Raw genomic sequence first — 13,152 nt, 5'->3', positions numbered from 1 at the left:
TTGGTCAAAAGAAAAGTAAAGGAATGCCATTGTGGTTCATTCAGACATACAGTCGAGAAAAGTTAAAATGCGCCTAAATTACTTTTCAAGTGCATAGTCCTTTTTCATGATGCAATCTTTTCTCCAAGCTGATCGCAGCGCAGACAATGAAGAGACGTGCCTTCAGGAAGCTAGACTTTTTGAGTTTATAGCTAGCGATATACTTTGCCTTTTTTATGGTGTTTCTGTATGACTGTCTGTGTACCTAGTCTAACCACCGTTAAATGCCTTCGGGAAGGTCTCTCCTAACTTAGAAAGCCAGAATTTGGAGCTATTTCACCAAACCACTGGAGCGTAAGTTATTTAGGCTATCACAACTGCATGAAAAAGTTTAACGTGTGCATGTAAAGTTTAACGAGTAAAAAATTATTTTGAAGACCAAAAGAAAAAGTCAACCACGTTTGGATTCAACTTTACATTATGCGTACATTCATCTTTTTTGTACTTTGCCGGTTGTTTTACTAAGTTAAGAAGGACTTTCTCGAGTTACGACCATATGATGGTATTTAAAGCTCAAGAAGCCCTATAAACAATAAAGGTAGTTATCAATAAAATGACAGAAAAAATTAATTAGAGTTTGAACAAAAATATCAAATGTACATTTGAAAACTTAAGCAAATTTCTTTAAAGATTCTGGAAAAAGAATTGAAATCATTGCTGAAGTGAACTTCTGACTAAATTACAGTAGTTAGTATTCAGGAGTTTCAAAGACAAGAAACAAAATTTGACATAAAAAACACTTTTTCTAGTCAATGAATCAGCTCATCATCATCATCATAACCAGTCTGCCATTTTGTTTGTTTTGATTTGCACAAGTAATATTGTAGTTTGTGTTATATCATACACTGTTTTGATTTGCATTTATAACACTCGCTTCAGCTTTTCAAACCTAAATCTAAACTAAAATTGTAATATGTAATAATGATAATACCATATAACGTAATATGAAAATATGTATACTACCGTCTCGGAAAAAAACCGAACATTTACGGAAGAGACTAACTACGGGGATGCTTCGGCGACAAAACAAACGCGCAACAAAATTTCGAGATTCCAGTCCAATATCTATGCGTGAAACTATAAGTGCCTCCTCGTCGCTACGCTCCTGCGGGGGCAAAAAATACACAGATGTCCATATTACTTACAGGCTCTTATTTAAAAATACAATGATGATCTTACCCTACTTCTCATGCCAGGACAAAAATATCCAGTACACTCACTACTTCTCTTCACATAAAAATACATTCAACGTAGTACGGACGGTATAAAAGTTGAAAATAATCTCCTCAATTACATTACCAATTAAGCATTCATGTTCCAATTAGGAAAGCCAATTAAATTGATAATTAATCCATTGCAAAAGGGAGCACTGATAGGCTGCTTTGAAGTTCCTTTAATTTGTTTATTTTTCTAAGTCGTTTTTTAATGTTTAAATTAACAAATAAAAATTTACGATGATTTTCATGAGAAACTTTACCGATAAATTTTTAGGCCTTTTTTATTTCCTTTTTTTACTAACCACGCGTTTGTTTATAAGAACATCAAAAGTTTTTGAAGCCTTTTGATGTTCTTAACTTTCTGAGTTTGAAGCCTAACAATGTTCTTAACATGTTCTTATTTTCACTACGTATGAGTGTTTTTGTCAATTTTTCTAAGAAAATAAGTGTTTTAGGGTCCACATAACCTTAAAATGTTCTTAGCTTATTCTAAATATTTTGGTCATCGAAGCCTTATGTTGTTATACCGTTTGATCTTATAAAAAACGTGTACCGAAAGATTCAAATATGAAAATATGATCAAAACTTTGATCAAAAATCTTCAGTCTACAAAAGTACTTTGAAGCCTCTCGATTTCTGATATGCAATTATTTTCTATAAAAAATCACTGCATTGAAAGTTAAAGACCTTAAAAGGTCAACCAACACCCAACGAGTGAGTGAGTAAATACTGTTAACTGCAATCATGGTGAAGATATATTGAGAATTTAGTTTATTTCCTCGTTTTTCGAAACTTGGAGTTTGGGCGAGTCACTTTTGGGCTAATTGATAACTTTATTCGAGTATTTCAATTCGGGAGGGGTTTATAGACTTCCAGGCTATATTCTGAGCCCTATTGGTCCATTTTTGAACTTTTGGATCCTGAGATCCTAAGCTCCTAAGTCTTAAAACTCAGAGTTAAATCTTTACTCTTCCAACCTAATTTAGAGCGCTTCCAAATCATTTGTGGTAATAAGATTTCGTCGGAATTTCCCTTTTTTCTCAAATTTTATGACCATGATTGTACATCATATACGTTACATATTCCATGCCGGGCTCTTTAAAAATTTAAGTCAAAGGAAGTGCATCATATAATTTTTCATTTTTTTACCCTAAAGATTTCAAAAGTAGATTAAAAGTAGATATAGCCCTGATAGAAGGGTATGAAATGCAAAATGGTAATATGTTTCTGTTTTGAAATTTATAAAATCTATCATTTAAAAGAAATTTGATAATCAAAGAAGTTTCAAAATATTGACAATGTTCACTAACTGTATGTTCCCATTATTCCATGCAACTTTATATCGGGTTGTAAACCATTAGCTTCTTAAATGTTTATCAATGAACCAGAATTTTGAGTATGTACTAACTACCGAAAACTGTTTCATACTCAGACGTATATCTCATGTCATGACCATTTGTGTTCCTTTCTAAGACTCTGACCATGCACTCGTGTTGTGAAACCGGCCAATCAACATCCTCCCCTGAATAATTAACACTCTCTCACGTTGATGAAGACTCATTTGAGTTTAACAATTCATCAGGGTCAACCAACGAATGACTTTGTTCCAAATGCTGATGCGGAGTGTCGCAAATGAACTTCCAATGTTCCGCTGCACTCTTTTGTGGTGACGAAATACTGAATATCACGTGACCTAGAATCTCATCTCTCCCTACGATCCCTGCCTTGTGTATTAAGGAGATAACGAGCGAGTAACGTGATAAAGGACAATTAGCGTCTATGTTTACGTCAAATTCCACCATTTCTTTAAAGACGGGATCACGGCTGTTTCGCTTGACCACGATGTCTTTTTTGTCTACTGAATCTTCTTTAAAAAGTTGAACGGTGGCGTATGTACCTTTGAATGAAGGTTGAGAAGTTAAGTTACTCGTAAGTTGGTAACCTTAATGTTCTAATCTTACTTTTTTATAGTAATGTCATCCCTTCCAAAACACAAATCTGGATAAATGATCAAGAGAAAACGAAGCTTTGGACCTAGTAGATTTTAAATTTTGATTTGTTTTAACTTTGTTTATGTATGATAAACGGTTGATGGCGAATGCGATAAAAGGACAAGTCAACTTAAGGTGACCTACGTCATCCGAAGGTTTTGGGTGATTAAATACTTACTTGGTTGTCCGCCCATCCCGATTCGTGGCAAGTTACACGCCTTTTGAACGGTAACTTCCAATTTGTTATATGTGGCTTGGTGACACAACAATATGCTCACTGATGCTAACGAACTCTGAAACGCAAAATAGATTGAAATCATTTTAACAGAGTTTATTTCATCATGACTTTGCAATCTCTCTGACTAAAACTGTGGTCAATTCTTTCACCTCTTTATCAATGTCATCCAGTTCTGAAAGAAGCCTTCAAACCAATAACATTAATTGAGGAAAGAGGTGTTTGCCACAATCTTCAGTAAGTAGATATTGAAGATTTTTAGCTAAAACTCTATATTATTCATTCTTACATCACTAACATACAGCCTTGAGCATACAGATGATGATTGTGNTTCTAGCATATTATCTTCGTGAAAATATCTGGTCGTGAATTTAATTTTCCCTGACTTCTTATACGTTCGTTTTAAAGGCGTGTTATCGGATCCACATTGTCGGCGATCTACGACGCGTCTTTTGACGCCAGTGCCAACGCTAGGGCAATCAACGACATCGGGAAGGGAATGGACACTAGATCCATCATTGCTGTTCCTGTCAACGTTGAGAAAGGTATCGTTGTTAATTTCCAAATCTCTTATAAACATATCTTCTGTGATTGAAACTCTTGATGACGGTGGTGCTGTAAAGATGTGGAAAATTTGTTTTGTTTTAAATGATAATTCTTGATCTTTCCGGTTGAAGATATTTAAAGATGTCTATGTTTCCTTTCCTTTCAGAGAATCAAACTTTTTTAAAGAGACCTCAAGTTTTTTCTTGATTAGTTTTTAGATGTTCAGTTTAGGCTTGAGCTAAGTATTTAACTCAAATTTATGTTGATTAATTAGTACGACATTGTAAAATATAAGAAGAAGAATTAATGCCCTACCTTGTTTACCCTGTAGCGCTAAAACATTGATCACGGCCGTACTGATCCTCCGTTGTGTTTTATCAAATTTGGGCGCTGCCTCCGCAAACACGTCATGATCTCCGTGGATGTCAGCAGGAAGGGTTGATTCCACCAGCTGGTTCTCTTTGTCCCCTATGGAACTGTGTGACACCCTGGAGTTCTTCTTACGCCGACCTCCTATGGTATGTCCGGAATGGAAACTTTGTGTGTCTAAGACGGTGACTGAGGACTTTTTTCGCTTCTGAGAAGAAAATTGACTCAAAGACATGAATAATGACCATGTTTTCTTGGTTAGGAGTTTTCTTGCATTTTGAATATGAAACACATGCCAGAGTAAGTTTGCTTGAGGTTATAGGAGAATGGAGAGCTGGATTACTCTATCATCGTATCTCAGAAGTAAAGCTAGTGATATAATGTTCTTTCTGATCTCCAATTCTCGGTCAATAAGAGGTTTCTTAGGATTGCGATGGCGTGCTTAGCCATATTCACAGCGGCACAAAGAACAAAATTTAAAAAATTTAAAAGGTAATTTGTGCTCTTTATCTTGGTTTCACATTCTTGATAAAAAATTCACGTTCGAAGACCTACCTCATTTAAAGGACCTTCTCTCAAACCGAAATTTGGAACTTGTCTTCTCACAGGACGCGTATAATAGGGAACCTCAAAACCACTTTCTGAGCCTCCTTTGAACTTCTTGAAATCTTCAGTCTCCTTTTCCTCGGTTAGTAGTGTGAAACGGGTTGTCCGAACCAAAAGATATTTTCGGACAGCATAGACAAAGACAATTAGGAGAAAACCTAAAACTACACCCACTCCTATGAGTATGCCTGAAAGAAGAGGAGATATATTTTATATAGCCTCAAGGACCGTAAGACACTCTATTTCAGTTTTTTCAAAACAGTATAAACTTTTTCCATATAAACATATCATATTTGTGCTCAAACGACGCGTATTCATCATGTTGTCTTGGATCAGCCCTGTAAAATGATACAAAATGCCTTCATCTCGTAAAATTTAAGAAAATCCCTAAAAATCCGCTATTTCGATGACGTTGCGGTTGTTGAGGCGTTGATTTAAATACAACTTCATCTTTCTTGGGAATTCCATTTGCTAGACGGATCGGGGGTAGCTTAATTGTGTGCTTTCCTAGACCATTCTTTTGGAAAACACAAATTTAATTTGTATGTCTCAACCAAAGGTATCGTTTACTCTACCTAATGGACTACTGGAGGAAATTTCTGGCATGAAAAGTTGGATATACTTGAGGTAATCAATCCCTGTATATCCTTACTATTGAAATGTGTACATTTTAATTTTTCAATAACAGATTGATTATTGTGAATATGTATAGGTGCTAATAATTATCGTATTGATTAGATGTCATTTACCGCAAAATTGACAGAAAAGCGATTTTTAACGATTTCTAAGTACTTTCCGCGTTCAAGGGAACACAAAAAGATTTACCAGCTCCTAATGATGCAATTTAATGTAAAACTTTTGCAAAAAGCAGAGATTAAATTCATCAATCAGGAAAACGCTTATGATTCTGGAAGTCTTTAAAATATCTTTAAGTGGTTGTTAATTATATTCATTCGCTATTTGTATGAGGTTAATGGCGAAAGATCAAAACAAATACCGAATTCCTACTTAAGGACTTCCTTATCGTCCAATAATTTCTTTTAGCATTACCCGTAATGATAAGACCTTAGTTTTAAAACGAAATATTGTTCGGACTCAGAGTTTAAAACTGTTAAACTTTTATAAATATAAGTTTTAGGACGAGAAAGAAATGTTCTAAGCACTAAATCCAACAAGACCACTTGAACCACCCACAATGTCTCGAAAAACAATTAGGGTTTTTTAACCTTGATTCTTTCTTGAGTCAGGTTCAAAAATCGACTAAAAAGTATTTTCAATATCGCTTTCGAGAAAATTATTGATAATGCTTCAAACTTGAAAAATCACCAATATTTCTTACGTACCGGTAAGCAGTTCCATGTCACTTTGTTGTTCCAAATCTACCACCAATCATTTTTGATACCTTTATACTATAATGTTTCTTTAATGATTGTTTGTATGTATATTCTGTCAAACATTACAAGCTAAAAGTAAACACCACTAAATGTTATCATAGTTATCTGAGATTCTTCTCGATGTTTACTCTAAACTCTACTTTTTCCCTACTTCATTGAATAACTTTCAACTTTCAAGAAGATTCAAGTTATATTTCCAAAGCGAAATGAGTTGATAATTGTTGCTCCTACCAAGAAAAGTTGTATTACCAACATTCACACAGCTTTCTCTAAGTCGAGAATTAGATCATATTCATAGTATCGAGGAGATGATCTGGATAATCGCGCATTTTAGTTTCATGAGATCGAAGGTAATTTCACGTCACATAATTTTGTCACGACCAAATCCGAATGTTATGGACGTGTTACAACAAAATAAAAAATAAATTCATCGAGAGAAACATTGAAATTTTATTTTAAGATCTTGTTATGAATGTTTCCAGATACCCAAAGGTGACCAACCGACAAAATACTATAATTCAACCTTAACGGTCTGGTACCCCTTAAAATCAAGTTCATTTTCTCACAACGGTTCATGACGAAATTCTAAAAGCTTTCATTAATTTAACATCGGATGGTAATTCATGAATGAAATTCTTACAGGAAAAACGGAGAGACTTTTTAAGTAGGTGAGAAAAAATACTTGAAATATTAAAGATAATATTGCATCGTTTTGATGTCTTAAGCAAAACATTTATCGTAAGTGCACCCTGGCTACTAAATGTAGTTTATCGGCTAGTCAGACAATCATGTAGAAATGTTATTCATTTACAAATTTACATAACTTTTAACTTTATTTATCCGACAAAAAGAAATATGTAAAACGGAATAATATTTCTCCTTCACCAAACAACTTTTTCTCCACTTTGTTGCAATCATTTCTTATCCATTAACATATGCTGCTAAAGTCTTCCTCCATCTTGAAAAACTTTTTTATTTTTATCATTAAGTTTGATCATCTCTCATTAAACTTTTTATAAACACTCTCCAACACCCTAATAATCTCATATCGTTCCATTCTTCTAGAACTACACATGTCAACATTTAAAGCTCGAGGAGAATGGGTTTTAGTTTACCGGGAAGATGAATGTCTGATATCGTTAATTCATTTAGTAGACAGAGAATTTGACGTAAATCTTCCTGGTAAACTCTGACCCAGTCTTTGCCTGTTTTAAGAATTTCTGGGTGTATTATACCGAAAAAAATAGATTTCATCAATTTATTAATCAACACTCTAAGAACACATGAACGAACACACCAACCAACCAACGAGGTCGATACAAAATGTTTCATTTGATTGGACTTCCTCATGGTCTTGATATGATTATTAAAAAAACTTCATAATTACCACATCTCCTAATTAATGACATAAAATCAATCATCGGTTACCATGACTACATATCAATTAACGAATGTTTATTGCCTGGTCTTCCTTGTGCCGACTTTCTTCACGAGCGGATAATTTGTTCGCTTGAAAACGTGTTGAATATATTACCATGTTCACTTGATCACCCACCTTTGGACTCTTACTTAATTGGAACAAACTGATGCATGCTCATTTCCAGACGTAACCTCTTTGTGTGTGGTTTCATGGCTGCTTACCTTCTTTAACAAACCCTAACTATTATTTAAATATTTTTTTGTCAATTTATCGCTTCAAACCCTAATAATAAGGCCTTTAATAAAAATTGTGTATCAAAAAGGCATATTCAATTGTACATTTCCTCGAAATTCTTAATAGCATTATGAAAAATTCTTAAAAAGTACTACAATACTAATCTCCCCCTCAACCTTCACCACATTATCAACTTTGTAAAATGATTCGTGTTTTGTAACAGGAATTTAAAATCACTTTCGTTTCCTCCTTTTTTGTTATTTATTTCAGATACTTATTTCTTTTAAAGTATTTGAAGTTATGTGTAGAGATTTCCTTACGCTATACCTCCGTGTTTTGAATGTACTGACCTTAGCGACTGCGACGGGGATGTACCGCTAGAGAACTCGATTATGTTAAAAAATTTATCTGTTAAAAAAAATCTTTTTAGCAAGAATTGCCCTTTCAGATGAACAAGTTGACTCTGTTGAAAATAATATATTCTTATCAGTAGATTGTATGAAAACGGAACCCACAATCCAGGGACAGAACAGGGACCAAATGATGGTGTCGTCACAAAAATTGACAGAATTAGGTCAGGTTGAGGGTATCGATTGTAAACACCAATCAAATCGATGAATACTCCAAGCTATTGTTTGTGCTCCTTTTTCAACAAAATAATAGAAAATCATGCAAAAAATAAAGTCTCGCATTTCTAACAAGAGAGAAGAGAAAATTATGCATGATATATACAAAGTCTCGAAATTTTATTTTCCTTTAGCCATGCTTAAAAATGAAATTAGTCAAGCCAAAAATTAATGATAATAGTTTTTCTGGACACATTGTATTGTATGCTATGAAGTAGTCTACATATTTTACCAATATGGATTGCTCAATCCTTCGTCAATAGATTAACTATTAAGGGGGGTTTAAAATACCGTCATACCGACAAAATTTTGGGTCAAATACCGTAATACCGTCGGTGAATGAAGCCTAATACCGATACCGATATTATATTTATGTTTTTTTTCAACAATAATGAATTTCAGTTATCAAATCTATTGTGTAGTAACAAATTAGAAACTGTACAAACAAGTCTTGTACTTTATGAGGCCAACCCTCAATTCAGGTATTCACGCACAAATTTTTGCCAATGCACGTATTCACGCGCGAAAAACACCATTTTTACGTTCACGCACCATTTTTGCTTTTACATCTTTGGTTAAACGATTGTGAACTTATTGGGCTAAATTTAACCTTTTTATGGTCTCTTTTAAACAGATAGACCTATTCTTATACCAAAGATTTTCGCAAATATAAAATTTTTTTTGCTAGTTTCGTGACCTTATTCTCGATATCGTCGACTTTTTAAGGCCTCTTTTACAGCTATTTGAGCTTTCATAAATAAAGCAATTTTAGGTCTGCCGCGCCAAAGTTACTTGCTTGTTACGGGAGGCAAATGCAAAATTAAGCCTTTTCCCCAATAATTTCTTCCTCGCAGACCCGTAAGATGTCTTTTATATTGAGAATTAATTTAAGATCGAGGGTTGGGGCCAATCATGGTCTGAGAAGCCGTAGACTGCAACACAGGCTTCATTGAGGTGGTGCTGTTGTGCAACTAAAGGACGCGAATTCTAAAGTTTAATCCCCCCCTATCGGAGGAAAGAAAATAAATGGAGAATAAGAACGCGAGCGAAGCGAGTGCGAAAATTTTTCGACAATTTTCGCTCTCCTTTGTTATTGAAAAACGGCCTTAATACGCTATTGTTAGCCAAGTATACCTTCACAATTTTTGATTTTATTCAACACTGACCATTTGTTGGCAAAAATATGGTACGGCGAGTGACCCGGTGCGACGTTCCAAGAGTTTCGCCCAAGAAAAAATTTAAGAATTAGAATGCCTAGATTGCCTGAAAACGCATCATGTGCATCATGATGTGAATTACTTTTTAATCGTTCGATGCTGCACAAGATGTTTTTAGAACTACCTACTTTTACTAATTGGCTGCGTTTAGACCAGCCTGGCATTTGTAATTGCTTGCAGTATTCTTTTGAATTCTATTGTTCCGCGCAATTGTTCGGTTTGTCAAATGCCTAATGATGCCAGCGTGTTGGCATTTCGTTGGCATTTGAAATGCCATTTTGAGCAAAGGAATCCCCTTTTCTGGCATTTCAAATCAAACAAAGGAACCAAACAAAGAGAAAAAATGACATTTTGATTTTTTAAAGTATTTGCACGTTTTTTATTCATTTCTTTCTATAGATTGTAAAATTTGCAAGATTTGCCATAGCCTAGCCCTACGGCAAAAAGTTTCAGTCTTAATGGCTGCAGTTTTTGAGAAATTCCATGCTTTTCATTGTTTGATCTGTCAGAGTTAAACTTAAGGGAATCACCTTTTCAGTAATGACTCTAAACAGACGATTCCTTAAATGCCATGACAGAAAATACAATGGAAAAGCTATTAAAATCGAATCCCTCATGAGCAAATGCCAAATTACAAATGCCAGTTGGTCTAAACGCAGCCATTATTGAAGAAGTAAATACCGCCTTTACTGGTCGTGTTCAGACCAAGGTTTAAAGCAATTAGGTCTACATGTTTCTTTTATATTCATTTTGTATTTAACGGGACGCTCCTCATTAGTTAAACCAAAGTTTAAAAAGGAATCACCCTCTGGTTTAAAAAACAATTTTTTACGATTTTGTTACAGTTTTCTGAATAGACGAAATCAGAATTCGCAAGTGAAAAGCATGCTCCTTTTGTAAATGAAGAAAAAAGAACGTTGACATAGAGACGCTCGGAGCATCTCTAGCAGTAATGACTTCAACGAACACGAATTACTGTTTTGCAGAGAGATTCCCTGAAATCTTTTTTGTTTCAAAGTATCTCAAGAGAGAAGATGACATGATTTCAAGTTAGGAAAGGAGATTCCTCGAGATCGCCAATCGATGATGACAAAAGGAAAGTGATTATAATCGAATTCCCATATCAACAAAGTACTACTTAAACCTTAAACATAAACTTTCAGGTCTGAACACGACCACTGTCTCTAAGTTACTGCAGTATCAGTGTATTGTATCAACGGATTAGAATAGGTGGATTAAGAACTCATAGAAAACACTCCTCGTTAGGTTATCAAACTTTTTTACGAGTTTGCTAGCAATTAAAACTTGATAAGTTGTAAAAAAGTTGTAAAAAATCATTACTTTCAACATTTTCATTGGTCATTACGTATCACGTGGTACATTTTAAATAAGAAAATGCAGTTTCTTAGCCCTTTCTATCCAATGCAGAAATTAGCCAAATAATTTGAAATTTATTTTCCTAATTCTAAATACAGTCTTCTTTCACCAGTATGCAACCCATTCGTGACCCATCGATAGTTTCTTAGTTATAGACCATACGTTAATTTTCACTTATCTGAAGATTGCCATTGACAAAAGATTAAAAATTTACATTAAAACTGGTCTAGCGTTTGTTGATGCTAAAACTTAAGTGCAGGATTTAAAATATTTGCAAAATCATCAAAATTGATCGAATCATAGGACAAATTCGTTTTCGAAACTGTATAAATTGGAAAATTGTTCTTATAAAAACAATGAAAAAACTAAACGAGGAGTGCGCAGAGTCATTTACAGATTTTTCTTGTAACAATGAGAAGACAATGGATCTCTCTTGGGAGCAACGAGAGAAGTTAATCCACCTATTCTAATCCGTTGATTGTATTGTAGTAGCAATATAAGTGAATACGGAGAGACGACCATATCATTTAGTGCTGACGGAGAAAATTTTATCTAGACTCATTCGTTGGATGCAGTATTTGCATCACAAAAGTTGTCATTAAAAAAATGCACCAGCAGAAAAATAACGAAAATAATTGCTTTAGGTAGATATCTAGCCTGGATATCCAAGCTCAAAATTTTAGAAAAAATAAGTTTTACCTCAGCCAGACAAAGTTCTAAAATTATAGAGCTTGGTTCACCTAGAAATCAGGTGAACCCCTGTTGACAGATTTTCCTGCATGAATCCCATGGCTGCAAATAAATATATGCACATAATGACATGCATAATTTCAAGATGGTACCCCAGCAGTGATAAATCAATTTAGAATGGCAGCCTTGACCATAAAATATAGACAGTGTGGTGGAAAGTCTGTATAGACAAAAAGTGCAAAGTGAATTTTGGAGAAATTTTTTTTCCAAAATCCAACCCAAAACAGCAATTGGCAAACAGAAAAGAAGAATTGAAGCAAAATAAAGATATACCTTTTTAGTTCTTTACACGATGCAACCAAGTCATTAATTAAGAAGATTAAAACAAGAATATCTAAGCAAGTAATTGAAAAGAAAACAGCCAGAACATCTAAAAATTCCCATGTTTTGATCTTCCCAATCTCTTTGCAGTTCTTCCCTACCATTATTGTTATTTTTATTTGGATGCGTGGTCAAACACCCAAGGGAGATAATTAGATATTCTATTGTTATTTGCTTCGAAGAATAAAAGTCAGGGAGATTTGCAAAGCAGCGTATGCGCCTTGATGATCGCCCGCGCGGTCCACCTAAATATTTAGGCGAACACTTCAAGTCGGCTCGCATAATTTCTTATACGCGCACCACCATTCAGATCTCTGATTCGCTTGGACCAACCAATCAGAATATATCCGCATAATCATCCTCAGATGAGAATGCAGACGATCTAGGTAAACCAGACCGTAAACATAAGAAATATCAAAATCAAAAAGAAGTTTACGGGCTGGATATCCAGGCTAGTAGATATCGTAAAAATTTGCCTATTTTGAATAACCTCGCCATGACAATAAATCAATAGGACATGCAAGATTGTGCGAGCGAAGCGAGGAAGAAAATTTTACTGGTTAAATAGTGGAATAGACTTATCTTTTTTGAAAAGATTTCTGCATGAAACTCATGAAGAAACTAAAAGGTAAATAGTTTTATACCGAAATACCGTTTTTTATTGATAAAAATATCGAATACCGACAAAAAAACAGGCAATTTATCGATACCGGTAGAAAATGAAATACCGTAATCCCGTCGTTTTTTTCTCGTAATACCGATTTACCGGGGGTAAAAAGGCCCAATACACGGCGATCTTTGATCGGATTA

General features: G+C 34.5%; 3 protein-coding genes across 3 annotated transcripts in view; 1 reads left to right on the top strand and 2 right to left on the bottom strand.

The window, feature by feature from the left end:
• LOC136813397 (nuclear envelope integral membrane protein 1b-like) overlaps positions 1 to 13,152 on the top strand; it is a 351,044-nt gene that overhangs the window by 255,374 nt on the left and 82,518 nt on the right. The window lies entirely within an intron of this gene.
• Positions 2,378 to 6,468, bottom strand: LOC136813380 (uncharacterized). The gene is made up of 5 exons (XM_067069891.1): positions 6,347 to 6,468; positions 4,953 to 5,191; positions 4,344 to 4,605; positions 3,426 to 4,097; positions 2,378 to 3,153 (listed from the first exon to the last, which is right to left on the bottom strand). Exons 1-4 carry the CDS (start codon positions 6,360 to 6,362, stop codon positions 3,745 to 3,747), a joined length of 870 nt encoding a protein of 289 aa, XP_066925992.1. The 5' UTR covers positions 6,363 to 6,468; the 3' UTR covers positions 2,378 to 3,153; positions 3,426 to 3,744.
• On the bottom strand, positions 2,798 to 3,441 carry LOC136813334 (synaptotagmin-11-like). Its single transcript, XM_067069846.1, has 2 exons — positions 3,426 to 3,441; positions 2,798 to 3,153 (listed from the first exon to the last, which is right to left on the bottom strand). The coding sequence occupies exons 1-2, from the start codon at positions 3,439 to 3,441 to the stop codon at positions 2,798 to 2,800; spliced, it is 372 nt and encodes a 123-aa protein (XP_066925947.1).

This window comes from Clytia hemisphaerica, unplaced genomic scaffold (assembly GCF_902728285.1).
Source record: "Clytia hemisphaerica strain Z4C2 unplaced genomic scaffold, Clytia hemisphaerica genome assembly, whole genome shotgun sequence".
Taxonomy (NCBI): domain Eukaryota; kingdom Metazoa; phylum Cnidaria; class Hydrozoa; order Leptothecata; family Clytiidae; genus Clytia; species Clytia hemisphaerica.
The sequence above is the reverse complement of the archived record's forward strand: the minus strand, read 5'-3'. Positions and strand labels throughout refer to the sequence as shown.